Source organism: Pezoporus flaviventris, unplaced genomic scaffold (assembly GCF_033815535.1).
Source record: "Pezoporus flaviventris isolate CSIRO_AGI_PZ_B2104156 unplaced genomic scaffold, CSIRO_AGI_Pfla_v1 ptg000066l, whole genome shotgun sequence".
NCBI classification, from domain to species: domain Eukaryota; kingdom Metazoa; phylum Chordata; class Aves; order Psittaciformes; family Psittacidae; genus Pezoporus; species Pezoporus flaviventris.
The window spans coordinates 16,984,994-17,005,812 of record NW_026892614.1 but is presented as its reverse complement, the minus strand read 5'-3'; the positions used below and the strand labels follow the sequence as shown (position 1 = coordinate 17,005,812).

At 36.6% G+C, this 20,819-nt stretch overlaps 1 protein-coding gene across 5 annotated transcripts in view; it reads right to left on the bottom strand.

Moving 5' to 3' along the window:
• Window positions 1-468: 468 nt before the first annotated feature.
• Window positions 469-20,819, bottom strand: part of PDE10A (phosphodiesterase 10A) — a 369,406-nt gene continuing 349,055 nt past the window's right edge. For all 5 annotated transcript variants that reach the window (XM_061471384.1, XM_061471382.1, XM_061471381.1 and 2 more), the window contains 5 exons: window positions 20,073-20,245; window positions 18,278-18,389; window positions 13,945-14,025; window positions 10,740-10,828; window positions 469-5,001 (listed from right to left, as the gene is read on the bottom strand). In XM_061471384.1, the coding sequence (XP_061327368.1) occupies window positions 4,884-5,001; window positions 10,740-10,828; window positions 13,945-14,025; window positions 18,278-18,389; window positions 20,073-20,245 (573 nt within the window). In that variant the 3' untranslated portion in view covers window positions 469-4,883. The remainder of the gene's footprint in view (window positions 5,002-10,739; window positions 10,829-13,944; window positions 14,026-18,277; window positions 18,390-20,072; window positions 20,246-20,819) is intronic.

Below are 20,819 nucleotides of genomic sequence, written 5' to 3'. Positions count from 1 at the left end.
AAAACCCTGTTATCACTTTGGACTGGCAAACCTTAAAAGATTTGGATGCAGGATTATTTTTCTACAGTTCAGTATCTCAGGATTTCCATGATTCCAAAAGGCAGCAAAAGATTCTCCATCAGCTGCCCTGCCATTTGACACTGGCAAAGTAAGGATCTGCGTGAAAGTAGCTGTCAACAGCAAGGTATGCTCTCTGGCAACAGGAGGACAAATAGCAAAGTAGATCCCTCTGCAGGTGGTGACAATGTGAACTTACAATAAGTAATAATAATAACAAGGAATTAAATTATGTTGGGAAAACACCATAAGCAGTAAATTGCAATTACAGGCACTACCTTTTTAAAGGACTTCATTATGTTTTGAATCCCTTTCTCCTGTGATTTACTTGTGGTATAAACACATGATACGTACACACACTTCGCATCCCTCACTTCCACTCCCAATAATAGTAAAAATAAACATGAAAAATAATATTAAAAACCTCTGTATTCATTAATATTCACACCAAAGTATATGTATAGATATATCCATTAAAATTATGAACATTTCTAAATATATTTCATGTATCATACATGTATTTATATGTATAATTACATATCCACAGAAGTAGTCTTGCTGTGCTAAAGCCAGCAGTAAAAGCAAAAACAGGCTTCACAACAGGACACCCATATATGCATATGTACTGGCTGTTTGGTTTGTGAATTTATTTACAACATAACTATATCATAATAAATGCTTACTGTTCTATTGTACAAACGTAATAGTAAAGGTTTAGGTTTGTTTTTTAAATACAAAGACTGCAAATGAATACATGAAAAAAATTACACACCATGTACAGTATTTATAATTTATAAATGCAAAGTTAAGACCTCTTTAAATTATTGCACTTGCATATTTTTGTTTTTTTTTTTACAAAGATAGTTTATATGTATCATATATATATATATGTGTAAATATATATATATATAAAACAAATTCTTCAGCTCACTAAATGTAGTAAAGTTGAATGTTGTTACCTTGAAGTTCTTTCTTCTTCACATAACAGCCCAACCTGAATTTTGAATATATATATGAAACTACTCTACAAATCAGTTTGATCTACCCTAGAAAGCAGTCCATTATTTTAGGTTTTTTGACAGAGTATACACCCGTATTACAATCGAGCACAGTTTTTGGTCAGAAAGCAAAACAAGAGTTACGATGTGCCTTTGCTAGATTGGGATTCATAACCTAAAGTTTGAACGTGAGCTTTCTTGTGGTAGTGTGCAGAAAGCCTTTTCTGTGTTTAGAATGAATAAATTAATTGAATCAATTGTTCCACTTCACAGAACTGTTCCTATATCACAGTGTTTGAGGCAAATGCATTATTTTAAGAGGGTCATAATTGTTTTGATCATCTAACAATCTAGTTTTTAATAGTGCTATTTGCTATCCCTACAATTTTAACACTAAATGCAGTCACAGCAAACTGATCACACTGTTCTAAGTTTAAACACATAAGTCTGTGCCACATAAAAAGATGAGTTACACACTGCATGTCCCCTCCAATGTAAATAGTTTTTTACCACATACTTCAATTAAAAAAACACCCATTGCACTTCTCTAATGGGCACTTACTAAATAAATAAATAATACTGCCATGAATTGAACCATTACAGCAGAATGTTGCACTACTGTCCAAATTTCATAAATTAATTATAACAATGGAATTTCTGTCAGTGCTGTAATACAATATGCAACATCTGAGTATCATGCTATGTCAACTGTTTTTCTCACTTAGCGCATACCATTCAGGCATCACTTCATAATACACTAGAAATGCTCTGACATGGCTGCAAACAGTCCAGTCTTAAAAGGGAAAAACTATTGAAATTAATAACAAAAATAAAGCAGTTCTGGCAGTATAAACACCTCTAGGAGAGGAGAGACCTGTCAGGTTTTTATACATTCTTACTGATCTTGGTCAAGATCAATTTTAGCAGGATAAAAATGCAAGGAAGAATGGCTTTTGGCAGTTTAACTTCATGAGCCAGATGACTTACAGATCCAGATGTCTTACTCTATTTGTGAGGTCAAGTCCAGAATTTTGAACAATTCAATCTCACCATGTAATGTTGAGCAATGATTTGAGCCGTAAAATTCAAATGGAGCTTCAAAATTTTAGTATTTGCTGGGTTTGACTTTGGAAGTGCAGGTGTAAGTTTGTTTCTACAATAAACAATACACATCTGAATCTGCACTCTGTGGGCTATTTTTGTTGGTTTAGGTGCTAACAAAGAGTAACATTTTGTCATGACCTTTCTCCTTTAACGCACCAGGAAAGCAAACTAAACCACGACCTCTGGAGCCACAATTTTTCATTCTAACAGATATTATACTCTAGCAAACATATACTTAATGTGGTCTGGATAGTTCTACATTAGAAACAGTATCTGATAGACTTTAAACATTAATAGAAAAACTTATTGCCAATTTGACAAATTTGTCAGAGAAACATAAAATATTATGTGATACTGCCAAATACTTTGAATGGTAACAGAGTTAGTGAAGTTCTCTTTACTATCAATGAGTAAAAGATGAATTAAAAGCTTTCCATACACACCAACACGGAGCGATAAGGAATATTTTTGCAATGCTTGTACGATCAGCATTCAAAGAGGGAGAACAACAGCAAATATACTTAACCCATGAAGGAAAAAGATTCCATTCAGTTGTTGGGGGTATCTGAATTCCAAAGAGTATTTCTGTAGTCACCATAGGTAAATTCCATGTAAATCAGGAACTGTGACTGTGTCTCGAGTACTTAGCAGATGAAAGGTTTCATCTGCATGATTTAGCTAAACCAGAACTGCTAAGGAGTAAAACAGAAGACACAGCATGAGATACTTTTAATTCTACTCTGGTCCAATTGCTTCCCGCCATTTTTTAATTTTTTGTTTGTTTTTTTTTTTCCCAAAAATAGATTGCTGTGGTCAACAATAAATTTCTTGCACTTAGAATTGGTAAAGCAATCTGGAAAAAATTTATGGGGCTGCTGCTGGATAATGTGTATCATATAACTAAAATAACTTCATATTAAATTCTTAACCTCTAGAGTATCTATGCAAAGGCTCCAGTGCACTTATACATGATGTGATTATCTATCACATACTGCACACATGTACAGATACTGGTATGTGCTCGACCATAACAGAAGGCAAAACTCAAGAATCCAAGTCATTTACATGAAACCCGTAAGATGGCATGCTTAGAGCAAAACAGCTCAACAAACACAAGATGGAAAAAGAACTTGTGTTCTGTCTTTAAAATCACTACTATTTGTTGCAGTTACACAAATGGCCATGTTCTCACGAAGCCACAAGAAGAGTGTATTTTTCTGTGAAAAAAAGCATAGTATAGGCTGTATGTGAAAGGTTTACAAAGACTGTGTTTTCACCTACCGTGTGGATTAATACAAAGAATTTTTCTTCTCCTTAAGAAAAAGATGAAGGCATAATAAGTGTTGTTGAAACATACTCTGTACAATTGCACTAAATTGAAAAGAGTGGCATTAAATGTAAGGTCTTAAAGTCTGTGCAGAAGTTTGTAAGGCTGAAGCCTACCTGTCAGCACAGAACTGTAAACACACTATTTTAGAGTACTTTTCTTCAGTCAGCTATTCTTCCTCTAAGAAAGGCAATTCTAATCCTGGACATTTTGCTGAACTAGGGGAAAAATGCAAACAGACAAATGGAGATGTTTCCTAATTTCACTCATCTCTGGATGGGGGAAAAGAGCAGTAGAAGACATACAGTGTTACTGTGCAACACAAAAGCTAGTCAATACAAAAACATTTTCTGATTTATTGTGATGGTACCACAACCTCTCTTATCAGACCTGATTTTTCTGACAAGGCTTTTTGCTCCCAGCAGATAGCATACTTCAGGTATGTCTCTAATACCTTTTCAAATACAACTCAGCAGGTAGAAATAAAGATGATGACTACTTAATTGTGAGCTAGGCAAGGAAATCTTTGCTGTCACATTTAATCTGATGCTTCTGTCACTACGGATACAAAACCTCCACCCTGAAACTCTCATATCCAGTACTTCCAGTGTTTTAAGAAAGGAGCTGTTTAGGTTTACAAATCATTCTGAAGAACAAAGCACCAGTTCTTTCAATGTTTGCCTTGTCAGTGACAGACAATTTGCATCCTGATGCTTGATGCTTAATGAAGTACTTTAAAACTTTAACCTGAATGTTGGTTTTCCTTTAGTTTGCAGCAAGAGAATTCACTGTAACCTAAGCATGAATTATAGTCTCCAAGGATTCTGCTGGAGTTCAAACTGATTACAAGTAGATCACACATAAACATTCACAATAGCAATGGGTATATTGTTCTATTTATAGCCAAGAACTCCCAAGTGACACTGGTGTTAAAGCCAGCCACAGTACAGTATAATAAAAGTACCATTGAAACCCTTACTAGAAAGATACAATTTAGAAGTACCCCCTAAGATTTCCCTGCCCCCCCCCCCCCCCCAATCAGTTTTAAATTAAGGCCTCAGCAATGTAGCCCATGAGATAAGGCCAGTCTTTTATATTCACAAGTTGTAAGTTCTCTTTTGATAGTTGTCTCCAAAACTTCTGGGTTGTCGTTTTCCCTCTGTTCATGTTGTGTCACTGGTGCAGGTCAGGAGATTGGCTGCCAGAGTCATTTAGCTGAGGTAACTCCATGGGTGTTACCTTCCTAGGCAGATCTGCCTCTTAGTTAACCTTTTGTAGCTTTCCTTTTTCTTTTTTTTTCTTTTTCTTTTTTTCCAAATAAAAATGAAACAAAACAAAAAGCAATCCCCAAAAGAAGAAGGGATGTTTTTCAGGTTAAAGCTATTTGTTGCTGCTGTTCAGTCATCGATCTTCACAGGAAGTGAATCTGAGGTCCCAGGAGGAAGGGACTGGGAAGGAATCCATATAAAGGCTTCCTCACCTCTTGTTACTTTCTCCCATTGGTTGAGATTGTCCCTGGAGATGCAAAAAAGTCAGAGGTAAAGCACTGTTCACAGCTTTACTGGGATTTTTTTCCTAACAATACTGTCTGCTGTACTATACTGTGAGATGTAGCTTTGTGCTGTATACAAGTACCTGTTTGTCATCAAGCTTTTGCCATCTTTACATTATTTCATCCTTCACCTTCAGTTATCCCATTCTGCAATTCTGTGTGGCTTGTACACATGATGACTACATACAACTCAACGTCATACATTCCCTGGAACAAGTTCTGGAGCTGGATGCTAGCACCTGCTTCCATTAAAAATTCCTAGCCCTCATGGCTGGAGGGAAAACCCAGCTATGACCCAAGAAGGATGTGCCTGCAGAGACTCTAAAACAGCTGTCTGGAGACAAGCAGCCTTCCAGGATTTTACCACAGCATACTTCAGCCCTTTTCAAAAACACCAGAGATCAGGACTTTTGCCAGGAAACTTCCTTCATGGGAAACCACAGAAGTGCATTAAGCCTTCTAAAACTCCTGCACATGGGCTGCCTGACAGTGCGTAAGATATTGCATGCCAACATCATAGTATCAACTTTCAATTACTAATGTAGTAATGATACTGTCAATCTGCTACATTTAAAGAGTACCCTTACCTCAAGACACAAATGTTAGTTTCTCACAGCCTGGCCAACCCCCAAGTCTAAATTTTGGCTCACAAGCCACAAAATGATGAAAAAATTTAACTGGTAATGTTCTAGTGACCTGAAGGAGTTCAGATCCATAATCTTACTTGCTGTACAGTAGTACTGCTCCAGTGATTTGGAAGTCTGTTGATGATACCCAGTAGCAGACCATACTTGCAAGCTATGGTCAAATCTAGCATTTAGTCTTCAAGTACAGAGAGGAAGCTCAACTGTTTCCATTTCATACTATCAGATACTTAGTTACTAAAACAACAGTTCTTAGATGTCTTCAGTAAACAAACAGGATGATAAACGTACTAAGGTCTTATTATTGTATTTCTGTGTCATATTATCGTATTTCATAGGAATTTATGTGGCAGAGCTCTCCTGATTTTTATGTCACAGCTTTGCTGAAACAGTTGATAAAACAGTGGATAATGAGCTGAAAGCACAGTGAACAGGTAAGAGAAAATGTTGCATTTCTGGGGGTGGGGGAAAGCAGCATCTGATGGAGTCTGCCGAAGAAAGCTGGTGCCCTCTAGGGGAACACCTACACGATTTTCTGCAGGCAGATGGAAACCTGCTCTGCCGGCGCTCCAGGCAAGTGGAAGTCATGAAGCCAGCGTTAATATGGGGCTGAATCTCAGCTAATACAACCAGGCACTAAGGATCACAAACAGTGAACTGGCACTATTTCTAGATCCCGCTACTGAAACTGGAAAAGTAATGAGGGGAATTACAGACAAAATATTTTAAAACTATATGAATTTCAGCAAGGATTGAGAGACCTGAAAGCACATGGAAAATTATTTAAAATTATGAGGTGTGAAAGAAAGGGAAAAAAAATCAATCACTTCACCCCGAAAATAAATATACTATCACAGACTTGCCACTTTAGCAGACGTGAGTACATGGGCACATAGGACTCATTCTCAACACTGTAACGCAGGTGGCTGGTAGTTTTGATCTACACAGAATGACAACAGAGTATTTAAAAACGTGGAATAAATTAACAGACAGGGAAACCTTCTCGGTTACTAGCTGCTACCTTACCTCAGGGAAATCAGGGACTGGTACTTTTTTGTTGTTTTGTGGTTGGTTGGTTTAAAGATGTAGAGAATACAATTCATTTGCCTTTGTGCTCCCACTGAAACCCTGGCTCCTAGTGTCTGGAATAAATGCCCAGAGGCTCTCAAAATAAAAATCTTGATGCTGACGTACTGCCTTGGCTGCTTTTGCTGCTATTATCTGCAGCTGCTGTCTACATTCCAAAAGACTTGGGGATGTTTAGAGTCATAGAATCAACTAGGTTGGAAAAGACCTTTAAGATCATCAAGTCCAACCTTTACCCCAGGACTACCAAGTCCATCAATAAACCATGTCATTCATGGTGCCTCATCTGCCCATTTTTTTAACTCTTCCAGGGAAGCTTAAATGTGGTGTTCTAAGAAGGCGCACTGCTGGTGAAAGGGTGATTCCAAATCTCTTCTGCCAGCAGCTGAGGCATCACCAGATGGGAATGAGGCTGTATTCCTCTCATCATATTGAATAACAGATACCCATCAAAAATAAATGGGAAAAAAAAGGTGTAGTGCAAAATCAACTATTTGAAACACTCTGGAGTTACTTAAACCCTGCAATAACATATGTTTTAGTAACTGGGGAGTTGAAGTTAGTTCTGTGTACTTGATTTCCTACTCTGTATCTCCAAGTCTGAACTCTTAACACTTTCTTCTCAACCCCCTCAGACAGCAGAGGGTAATCCCAAGGCTAGGCTAAAACCATCAAACTGCTTCTCAGAAGACTTTATGCCAGGGTGTGGATTTTCAGGAAGCTCTTTAGTCTTACAGAGATCTTAAACCACATCCACACATCTATGCCCCAGTGCAATCTAAATTATGGAATGCACAAGAGCAAGGTGGGGAGCTGTGTCTGTACAGAGCTGTGCCCAGTCTGGAGACTGTGCCAGTGTACCTTTCGCAAGTATTATGATTTGAATACCAAACAACAAACATCACATCTAAAACTCTAAAAGGCCATAAAATCTCTGCCAGGAGTCTGATTGCTTTTATTTCAGGCATCACACCTTCCGCAGAGAAACCCACTGTTGAAAAGATATTCATGCTTCATCTTCAGAATCATGAAGAACCTTTCACCTAGAGCACATATGTGTGTGGGTGCTTGATACTCTACCATTCAACTTCAAATCTCCTAAGCTGAAAACTGAAAGATGGACTATTAAGTATAACAAAACACTTTTGCAAATATGCCTCATTTGTATATCCATGTGGCTAGAAATCAAAGGGTATGGGTCTTCCCCAGAACCCAGCTCCTAGGAAAAGATGCTGCGCAGCCTTAAGTACTCAACCCAGCCTCTCTAAGCCTCAGTTCCCATTAAGCAGAACTACAATGCTAACATCTGACCAAAGGTACTGGCAGGCTTATGCAAATGGTTCTACAGTAAATACAAATCCATTTTAAAGATCTCCCAATTGACTGTGCTAGGAACAGAACTTTCCTGACATTCAGCGCTAAGCTTATTAATCATACCGACTCTGCAAGACATTTTCACATTAAAAGCATGCAGATACTGATTTGGGGAGTGAAAGTATACCTGGATGTTGACAATTACATAATACAAAAGAAATAAAAATTTTCACATATATAAAGCAGTTTGACAATATTTGTTAGCTTGAGTAGAGATAACTAACTTGTGATAAGCTTTACGGCTTTTCCAATGGTGGGTATTATAGTTGATGCTGTTTAGTCCATGACAACAGTATAAACTCTTTCTGACTGAAAACAGTTACACAAAGCACAATTTGTGGTCCAGTTCCACGATCGAATAACCAACCATTTAGCTTCCAGCATCAATACTGGTGAAGCAAAAAGCAGTATCCTTCAAGCAAGGATTAAAAAGAGAGAAAAGTTAGAAAACTTCCAAGATCTTGGACTACCTCTGAATAAAGGAGCTGTATGACTCACAACCTCGTAAAAAAAATAAAAAAATAAAAAAAAGCAGTGAAAGCAGTTTTGTAGTTTACTTCATGTTCCCTGATCGCACACTGAAAGCAACTCTTCTCTATTTGTCAGAGTACACATTATTCAATTATCTATATAATCAAACTATCAACACGTATATATGAGGTCAACATGGCACAGGGAGTACACGTTCCTACCCTGTACTGTAGGCCTGAATTCCAAAACAGGATTTGGATGTTGATACCATTATGATAGTAACAAACTCCATGGTATTTTGAAACTAGAGAAGAGTTTAATGCTATATTGTAACTGATGGAACACACTTAGGAATACTTCTATATTACTTAGTTTAGGGAAACAAATTACTGACCATTATTTACCAGACATTATTACTTTCATAGCTTCTAATGACAAAAGACAATACTACAGGGATTACTTAGCCTGGCTGCCTAGAAAAGATAGTCCTTGGCAATTTTATTATAGTGACTGTTCCTCACATCTGCATCTTTTTAACATCTCTCTTTCAAAAAGTATGCCCAGCCTTGCTTTAAGATCTTCAACTGACATTATTCCAAATGCTAAAAAAAGACATTAGCCATATCCCTTGTTTGAACCTTTGGGCTTCAAATAGTCCTTATGCGCTAAATTAACAGGCTTTGTCTAATCAAAAAATACACTATGAAGACAGTTACAGATTTTGAGAAGTTATTTTCTTAGATAAACTAAATATATTATGTGCAATTTTTTTAGTCTCTCACTACTATGATCTCAAAACATTCTTTAAGATCTTTCTTAATCTTCTCTTATTTGCTAGTGTTCTTGTCTATTCTTCTTAATGTATAGATGTTATACAGGGTTCCAGCTGTGGTCCCATTAATATAATAACTACAAAGGTATAGCCTCTAATCCTACTGAATATTCCCTCCATATCTACCTAAGGGTTGCACAGCCTTGCCCTGCAGTGGGACCTTAGAGGAAGGTGACTATTACAGATGGCTCCTAGATACTGTTTATCGGAAGACAGTCCTCTCTCACTCACTGCTACAGACCTACACATTCTTCTCACAGCTATGCGAAACAGTGTTTGGGTGCAAATGAAATTATTTTGTTAATTGCTACGTTTAGTTTCACAGAATTTTGTATATAGTGGGCATCCTTCCGTTATTTCACTTAGTCTACAAGATCAGGAAAGTGACAGAGCAGGTAGATCTGCCATACAGGACAAGGAAAAAGCTCAGTGCAAGCTCGAATTTAAGCACCACAAAAAAACAAAACAAAACAAAACAAAACAAAACAATTATGAGAGAGGTAAGAGCATAGACAAAGAGGCCTATTCCCTGGATGTGACTAAAGATTGCTGGCATTTTATGAACCAACTGTTTTTCTTTAGAGAATACTGATTAACCTGAAAGTAGAACATTTTCATGAAGCATACCAGTTTCAGAACTTTTGCCAGGAAAGATTGCCAAGGTAGAGGATATAATTATTGGACAGAACAACCTACTAAGAGATCCACCATCATTCAAGGTAGAAGCAGCCAAATGGCTAAGGACCTCTAGAAGGTCTCAAGCTACATCCCAACTGATTGATGGGACAAAGTTACGCATGTCTCTCTCACATCACAGTGGTACTACTCTTATGCTCCTAATTACTGAGTATTCTGGGGTTGTTTCTTTTCCTGATTTTTAATAAAGATGTTCTGAGATGAAATAAAAACACATGCCTCAATACATTTCCTTAAATGAAACAAAATTCTAGCCAATCTTTGTTGTGAGAGCCACACTGAAGTAAAAAGGACACAGAGGGAAACTGCACTGAACCAGCCTAGACAGGGTTACATAAACACTGAACCTCTTTCTCTCTAAATGCTCTCAGCATCAAACACATTTTAATCAGGTGTGTCTGTAGATCTGCACTGGATAATCCCAGTCAGTAGTTACTGCCTCTGAGTTTCTGCACACATTAATGCAAGATGCATATCCCTGTTATCTGCATGCAAATCATAAAATTTTAAGTCTGTATTTTCAGTCAAACTTGCAAAGCATGTTTGCTTTTCATTTATCCGAGCTACACACTATGCAAAAACTTGCACATTTACTCACCTGCACGCTCGCAGTAGTGGCCCAGTTGGAGGAAAGATCTGTGCAAGTGTGGTGTAACATGGGATAGCTACTGCATTGTAGAACCCAATCTACAAAAAACAACAATGAAAACAATAGTTAAATGTTGCCGACGTACGATACTGAAAATTAACAGTCAGCTAGCTCAAAGCTGTTGACTACTCATTTAATTATTAATTCTGACAGTACTTCATACTTTTGCATCCAAATATCCAAATATTTTAAAACAGAACATTAATAGTGAAGTCTGGCAATTACAAATTGCTTATATGCCTCTCTTTTAAGACTTCTATCACTCAAAGAGGCTATGAGCTTTGGAGCTGGCCCGTTCTGTAGCACAGCATGGGACTGTGGAGTACAGGGGAGATTCTGCTGAGTGGAAAGATTTCAAGTCCACATAATCCCACTGGACAGGACTTTGAGCAACCTGGTCTAGTGGAGGGCATCCTTGCCCATGTCAGGGAGTTGGAATGAGATGATATTTAAGGTCCCTTCCAACTCAAGCCATTCTATGAATAAGACGGCTGCTCAGAACAGATTTTCTATGGGACATTTTATTATTCAATTGAATCAGTTGGCTTGCAATTTCTTTTCATGTATGTGGTCCAGTGATATATTTTTGCCATTATCATATAAACCTATTTAGGAAACATCAAATGAGCACCTTTTTAATTAAGTCTGATTCATACAGGTTTAAGGGCTTATGACAGCTACCATGTCACAGCTGATTTGTAATGACACAAGGGAATTTTTAGAAAATGCTACTTAGGTATTAGCAAAGATGACAGATTAAATACAAATCCGTTACAACATCACTTACTATGCCAGATTCTTATGACAGTTAAAGTAGTGCAGTATGATCCCTTTCTTTGGGCAGAGTTTTTAAATGCTTTTTAGTGAAATACCATGTAGAGTACTGTGACAAAGCAACTGATAATAAGTCTCTTATTCAGAAATTGAAGAGCATCTCTTGTCCTCACCACCCTGAATACAGAGGTTCCTCACATACTGCTATGGAACCAAGTTCATTTTATACTTAAAAAAAAGAAGATACATTTTCTGACCTAAGAACCCAACAGCCTGAGTTGAAGTAATTATGATGCAGCCAATAGAAAGAAACTGCAGCTGGTGAGAAGGCAAGGCTGCACACAGCTATGATGTCTGCTCATCAACAAAGTTTGCTATTTCATATAGTGCATTGTTTTCTCCTTATGTTTTTTTTCTTGTCTGTTTTGTTTTGTTTTTATTTAAACCTAAGTTAATCTGCAATGTGTTTCAAACCACATTCTCTCTGGAACCCCAGTATTTAGAATAAAATGTTTCTTCTAAGGTCCTGAAAGCTTTTAAGTTAAAATGGACATCAGTGAAGGAGGAAACCCCCCCAAAGTCTCAATGGATTTAGGTTCTGGATAAAGCCAAGCTAATTAAAAACATTCTTTTGCAAGAGTTTCCATATTCGACCAGAGCAAACTCACACAGATTACTTTTGTAAAAGGTTTGGATTATCTGAATAAATTATTCCATCTTGATATGGCTAGACAGAAGGTCTAGAGTTCACTCAGGTATGAGCAAACTATTGAAGTCACTGCAGGAAAGGCAGTGTATGTTTATCCTAAAGATGTGTAAGCAAGAGGAATGAGAAAAATATCTTTTCTTTCTGAAATTAACTGTTTCATAAAAATACTCATTAATTCTTTTTTGTTAGAGCCCAAGTAAATGGATGATAATGCTTTATTAAATTCTTCAGTCTCTACATAAATAAAGGAATGGCTGCTTATATATGTCCTAAATCTCACATTTTCCTTAATGTTGTTTTAAGATACAGTAGCTACAACTATACTACTGAAGTTGGCTTTTAGCATCCTATTTTCCTTAATATTTTACTGTTACACTATTAAGAATCACGAAACAGAGCACAAACTAAAACAGAATGTGATGAAGACAGTACCTGGAAAAACAGTTATTGTGTTTTAAAGAGGAAAAAAAAATTCGCTTATGTCTTAGATCTGTACTCTTGCTCCATTAACAATTCCTTTACAAATGCCGAGATTACTATACACTATAGTATTTTGTACTTTTCAAGATATTCAATTATAACTAATATAATGTTTGGGGGAAATAAACCAAATGGAGAAAAATGTTTCTTCTCTTTTTAGGCTTATAATAAACACAAATTTAGTACATAAACTGCAAATTCCTTACTATAATAAAGTTAACAGTTTTGATGCTAAAATATGGTAGAGTGCATAAAGTTAAGTTTTGGAATACAAAAATTTCTATAGTCTTGGTATGGAATAACTTATTGAGCAATTAATCTACAGTGATTCTGTGACACTTTGCAATTTCTATTTTAAATATTATTGTTTTGTCAGTGCTGACTACTGACAAAGCACCAGAGTCCTCTGAGATAAAAAAAAACCCACAACCTTATACATATATATGGATATGAATGCACCATGTACAAATTAAATTTATTTTTCTCTGCTCAGATAATCAAAGGACAAGCTACCTTTTCCATTTACCCCAGAAAGTTAAGACCCTCAAATTTATGTTTACAGAATACCATCTTCCTTAGGGAAAACATAAAAAAAAACAGTCATGCTGGGGTAAAGATTAGACTTGATGATCTTAAAGGTCTTTTCCAACCTAGTTGATCCTGTGATTTCTGCACACTTGCGCACAGGTGCATCAGTACCCAAAAATTTTGAAAAACAGACAACTGAGGCTCTTGGTAATACACCCCTTATTGCTTATCCTCAAGAAACTCTCCACATTATTCTTTTGAAATATGAACCTGAATATTTTAATCAGAAACAGGTGACAAAGTTCATTTTGCATTCAGGATAAAATAGAAAAACCTCTTAGGCTAAGGGCTGAAGCAACCACTTACTAAGTTGAGAAAGTGTTATTGACACTTCTCAAAATCATAGGTGATTGTGGTTTTAGCTAGAGTTAGAAGTACAAAGAACGGAACAAGTGACAGCAGCGAAGAACACATTGTCATTTATGTAAACATTTGAAAACAAGTTTCACTGCTACATAAAATTTAACCCTGTTGGGCTTGCAGAACACAGAACAGCCCACATAACCTAACAGCAAATGCAATATTCACTAATACATAAACTGTTTTTTCTATACATGTTTTATTAACACTACAAATGTATCATTTTACTGAGAGAGTTCATACCTGACCCTGAGGGACTTCATCCTTTTTGTCTCTGTCCATCATAGGAATAGGTTGAATACCCGTTTTCTTCATTTCATCACCCTGGAGAAAAGCACAGAGAGAGATTAGCAAAATGAAAGTCAAGACTACTGAGATCTCAATTGATTTCCATTGTCTATTGTATGTCACTCTAAAAATCCAGAATTTAAAATAATGTGTGGTGCCAGTCTAAGACAATGTCAGAAAACTGCCTAAGGAGGGGCTTGTTTTATACGTTCACCTAAACAATAATGTAATTAGCAGATTCTGAAAATGAAGGTTTTGAGTCAATGTACACATATTTTCCTTGTTTCCAAGACTGTCTCCATAATAAAAAGCAACTGGAAGAATAAAATCAAAGAAATCAGTTCATTCTATTCTATTCTGTTCTATTCATAGCTAGTCTCATCTTTCAAAGCATCACTTGTTGAAAGCATTATAATACAATGACCAGTAGAACAGAACTTACCCATCCAAGGAAAAGCTGAGTAAAACAAAGAAATTTACAATATGCCCACTTTTTCAACCATCCATCCCTTCTGACCATACTGCTTTGAAGAAGCTGCTATCAACCAACCTTCTTTTCTTTAAGTACATTATCCCTCTACATTTATAAGAGGAATACTGGGAAAGACACAGCATATCCAAAGACCGGATACACATAATGACCATGAGAAAGGTGTCTCCTTATGTTTCACCCATTACCAGCAGAGCAGCTACAATACATTGCTGAATGCTACACTGGATCTGCACACAATTACTTCTTAAAAATCTGTAAGTAGCTAGCTACTTTCTGTAACAATTTGAAGTTTTCCAAGTCTTACGCCTCAATGGCATAGTCAAAACAACACAGATGTTTAATCTTGAGGTTATCAAGGCAGGTATAGTCATAGTAATGGTTGCTTTTCGATACTGCTCATGTCTGAGATTCCAAAGTCAATGCGAACTTCAAACTGCTGACCTTATGTACTGGGGTTGCCGTGGTGAGGTTTTGGTAGTGGGATGGGGGAAGCTTAGTTAGGGAGAAAGTTTATACAGGATAACTGCATATACAGTATTTGCTTATCTGCGTCCTTTAATGTGAGATTCAGCTTACAAAGGTTTAGCTATCTGAAAGCTTGGGATATTCCCTAAATCCATGTTCTATGTTTCTGCTACAGTTAGTGAAGGCATCTCCAGAAGACAACTTATTACATCTTTCTCATAAGATTTTTATCAGACCACGTTTCAAGTGCCAACATGCCCTTCCAAGGGAGGATTCTGGCCCCTTTACTTGAAGAGAAGTTTGCAATAGAATAAATTGATTCTGATATGAGAAAAGTGTCTTTCTGTTTGCCTGTCTTGCAGCTACCTTGAGTGTAGAAAAAAACGAAGGCTTTTGGAAGTCAATTCACTCTTGTATACTTGCCTCAACATCACCTATAACTATGATCCTGCTCAATTAACCAACAAAAGATTTCTTTCACCTAGTTAGAGAGGCTAGAATCATTGAGTGTAGTCTGTCACACATTTTACTGTTGAAAGGAACAACAGGAAAGGCCTCATTCCTCAGCTGATAAAAAGATGCTTGAAAAAATTCCAAGCACAGAAACACAGTGGATTGTTATTTAGGAACTGTAAACAAATTTTGGTTTTATGTGCCCCTAGTAATTTTTTTTTTCATTTGCTTGAAGTACTGCAATTGACTGCTCCAAGACTGTCTGCAGCTACCATTGTTTCAATGATAAGAACCTCAACACTAAATCAGTTAGCATTGTATGATTTTCAGCTTGTTTACGCCTGGGAAGCACTTGAAGCCAGAGCTTTGAGGAAGCTGTGCAGCCTCTGACTGATTATGCCAAAACTGAACAAAGCTCAGATTTATGTTCACCATTTCACCTTGAAAGTAAAAGGTATCACAGAATCACAGAATGCTTTTGACTGGAAGGGACCTCTTGAGATCATCCAATCCATTCCACACACCTACCCCAGCAGGATCAGCTAAAGCAGGTGATCCAGGGCTGTGTTCAGTCAGGTTTTAAATATCTCCAGTGACGGAGACTCCACAATCTCTCTGGGCAATCTGTGCCACTGGTCAACCACCCTCACAGTAGAAAAGTATTACATTTAGAGGGAACATGTGCACTAGAAACACAAGTGCTTTCTCGTGCTCAGTATCCACAAACACCCATATGACACATGGTTATAAAATATACTGCTTTATCCCCACAGTTACCATTATGATCAGAAAGTTATAGTTTTAAGCAGTTTGCATCATGCTTCCAGTACAGTTTTAAGTGGCTTAGTAAGTCTCTTAAAAAAGTACTGTTTAACAACTGTCTCATATCTCACCAAAAAACCCAAACTGCAGCAGTTAAATCTTATACAAGTTTGTAATCCTATATAATAGATCAGCAAATGCATTATTTTGCTTGAGTTGCAATACTGTGGGAAAGCTTCATGCTGAGTGATATCAAGGCAAATCTTAGCTGGAAACCCTAGCTATACTAGGCTTTGATCAATGAAAAAAGATCAGTGTGATCTTTTTTGATGCTGCAACATCTTCTGCAGTTACTGTTTTAGTTAATGATTACACAAAGATGAAATATAAAACCATTCTGATATTAAGATTATGAACTCAAGTAGTAACTAGAAGCAACTCTCTATCCTGCTTTTAGAACTAACCATTTAATCTAGTCAAGTACACTTTCCTAGAGTTTACCTTTGTTCCCAGTCTCTACAGTGAAACACAATCTAAACTTCCTTTTGGTTTAGCTTTCCCAGGGTTTTCTCTGTATCTGTCTCCAGCTTTCCAATTTCCAGAAGCATTTAGACCTGTGGCAGGATTTGTCAGACATTCTGAGTGGATCACAATGTATTAATCTACCATGTGTCAATCAACCTCTTCTTAAAGAGGATTCACTAAGACATTAACTGAACAATTCAATTTCTGTCAATAACTTCTAATTTATATGTGCTCCATGAAGTAACAACATAACAAAATCCACTTTTACTAACTCATCCTTGGATTACAAAACAGGTTCAAATAAAGCAGGCTCAATTATGCCCATAATTCCACCTTTCCAATTGTTGATTAGGAAAAATCAGTTTGATCATTCCTTCTCCACTTAGTTCACAAAATTCGCATTAAAAGGACTTTTTTATTTGTAAGCAAAAAAGTTGAGTATGTAATCAGTGGGGCACATCAACATTATACCTCCATTTTATCACCCATAAGAACACCCACTTTCCAGTGCTGACATTTTAGAAAGGAAGTATTGAAATTAGGTCTTTGAGCTTATACAGTCTGCATTTTTTCAAATATTTTATTGTTGTCTGAGCTGTTCAAAATTAAGTTAATGAGAACATGTGAATATTCACAAAAAAACACCCACAAGCCATGCACACCTTGAATTTCATAATGAACATGCAACAGGAAGGACAACAACTTCCATGCTATATCATGCTACATCAACTCTGTGGGTCTGATTTCCATTTTACATCTGTGCAAAACAGAAATAAGCCCACTGAATTCTGCAGACTTATACAGGGCACATCACGGAAAAGAACATTTCATCATATATGTGCAATAGGAGTTCTAAAAATACAGCATATCTTTCAAAACTGCGTAATTCAAGTCTATGCCACATCCTCACAACGTATTCCTCTTCCCCGAAGTAGTCACTTCTACTTCAAAATTTAAACACTTAGAACATTTACTCCTCAGTGTAAGACACATGAGAGACTGCATCTTTATTTACAAACATGATTACATCAGCACAGCTCAATGCTTTGTTTCAATTCTCAGTATAACTTATCTGAGGAGTAACTTTCAGTATACTAAAAGATAAGCTCTCCCTGAAACCCAGTTGTTGAGCTGGCTCACAAAGAAAATTCAAATGGTCAGAACAATTTTAAAGTTTGTCATATTTGCCTTAGCATTCCTGGCCTTGTAACACCTTTACACACGTGTTTCAAGGCAGCTGACCTGGAAGCTGGTGTCATATTTTGTATTTCTAGAATACAAAGAGACACTTTACAAAATTACAGGTGACTCAAAAAACCTTAAAGATTTTATTCTGTGTTCTGTTGCTTGGTCACTTTATGTTAGAACTTACTTTCTAAATCCATCTTTAATGGAGAGAAAAAATGCTGCCTAAAATTATGAACCTAACTCAGCTCTTCAAATAGTTTCAGAGGAAAGAACAAAACGCATGCACCACTGAACACTCTTTAAAACAAGCATACTAAGATATTGATTGAAAAATACTTATGGTTGCTTTTTTCTTCTTGGATACTTCTATTTATAAAGAGAGTAAACAAAAGAAACACATACCTCAGCCCAGAACTCCGCATATATATCATTGGCCGTCAGCCTGGTAACTGGCCATAACTTTGTTACAGAACACAAATCACAAGCCGTCATCATCAGACCAATCACTCTATCTCTAAAAGAAAATAAGATTAAATGGTAAGTTTGGTAAAGAATTAATGATCACACTGCAAAGCTTTTGTTTGCCATTCCTAAGTTCAATCGGCATTAAAGTATACACACTGCAAAATTTCTCTCACCTTGCTTTTTTCTTCCTCACTTGCTAATGATTCATTGATAAGGCATCACACAAACTGCATATTATGTTCCATGCATTATCTCTGCACTGTTTGCAACCTGAGTTCATTGACCATCATCGGCACAATCACATTCATAGAAAAGTACACAAGAATGTCTGTCTGTTAAAACACTCACACGCCCCTCCTTAATTTTCTGAAAATACAGTGCAAGTCTATAAAAAGAAGGATGGCATTTCCTACTACTGCATTTCTTTGTTGCTTACAGACAAAGGAACGCATGGTCCAAATAAGAGGAAAAACTGCTTCTGAGCCTGTATCAAGGTACTCTGTCATTGTTTTGTTGGAATGAATTCCAACCCTGGTAGAACAAGAATTCTATACATAACTCCGTCCTGTACACCAACAAATCTGTCCACAGAATAACTGTGAACATTATCAGTAGGATTATAATCATTATCAGAATAACTGATAGATAAATGCCAAAGTGCTATTATTCCCCTAAGTTAAGAAAGAGAATTGATCAGCCACATAATGTTGAAATTTAGCATTCCCTTGTATGTATAGGTACTAACTAGATGTCTTGGATTCTTTAGCCACCTTACCAACTGATGTCCTGTCTTTGAGCACGTTGGCTTTGCAATGAAAATGCTCTGAGGACAGGTAAGATTAAAAAAAAAAAAATATGTAAACCTAACAGAATATTCAATCACATACTAATTAGTCATCATGCTATTTAAATTTTATGAACCCTAAATTTAAAATTTCTGGTACATTTCATTATCAGGAGCTACTATATCTTCATCTTTTAAAGATCTTGAGTTTTATTCAATTCTGATAAGCTTTAGTTCTATACTGGGAAATAAGCATTTAAAACCTCTCCTTCCTACAGTCTTGTAATAATTTACTCAAAACTACTGGCAAAATCCTGCAGAACTCTTCTGAAAGAAGACCCAAGTACCTAAGTTCCTTTTGAAAAGAAATCAAAATCATGACTCATTATTTTGCCTAATTTTCCTCTGCATTAGATTAATGACAGGATCCACTTTCCAGAAGAAAGCAGCTCTGAAGGGCTGCACGAGCACTTTAATGAAGTCTGTTATGAGACACATCTCTTGTCCAGAGTGCACTATATTTTGCTTATGTGGACAGAGAGAGTCATGTATTTACGAATATGCACTTGTACCTTTTTAAAACTTAGAGCTATCTTAACTCACAAAGGTTGAGATCTTAGCAGAATTATTTCCAAAAAAGCATGCTGACAGAGTAACAGAAATATTGACATATAAACAAATCTAAGTATTACTGCACTATATGTTTTTCCCCACTACCCAACTATCTGTACACTAACTTTCCTCTGCAGAAAATCTGACACTGAACTGTTTGGATGACAGCCAAAGTCAGTGATATGCAAATACAAAATAATGGAAAATGGTGTTATGTACTGGGAATTTTACACACAGTTGTAATATGTAAGAAAATTGCTGTGTACACAGAAATGTTTGTTTTGTTTTTTTTTTCTTTCTAATGCCATAGTGATCTAATACTGTTTGCTTCTTTACCTGTGTGCTTGGTTCTTAAGGTTTAATGCTCCTGTCTGATGCAGCTCTTCAAGCTGTTTTCTATTTCCAAAATACAGGGCAAGGTCTGTGGCGATGATGGCTTTCCTGATGATCTCAAGTACTTGCTCATATTCACTGGAGCTCAGATTGGAGAAGACATTGTGCCCTTCCAGCTATGAAAAAGTAAAAAAACAATAAAAAGCACAAGCTCTAATTCTGAGATGATTTCAGTCTTTACTTCACGAGACAGGTTACAATGGTTTTACAGCCCAGTGACAATTTCTGTTGTGAATTCAAATGCTGACAGCCTGAAATTCCCTTTTTTATCTTTCCTTTTTAAATGCTGTTATGGAACTTATGACTAAGCCACTGATTTGGTTTTGGACTGACCTTCTGAAGCCTAAAGGTATTAATAGAGCAAAATGCTAGCATTTTCTTCTCTGATTTATAAGCACTACAGACACAGCACTCCTATTAGTTTAGGAACTTGTGATTCAATCCTGATCCAGAGTACTGCTGCACTGCCAAGCTAATAAACTGTCTGATTCACTCTGAAGTACAATTTCAATACTGCATAACACATAATACGGATGAGGAAATATCCAAGTTACAGTACCAAAATAATTTTGTTTTCATCGTGTTCCAAATGAAATGTGCCTGAAATTGCTGCATTTACTGATACAATTTTCTCTATAGAAATAAAGTTAATTACAGTATTTTAATGTATACGAACATTTAGGGGAAAAA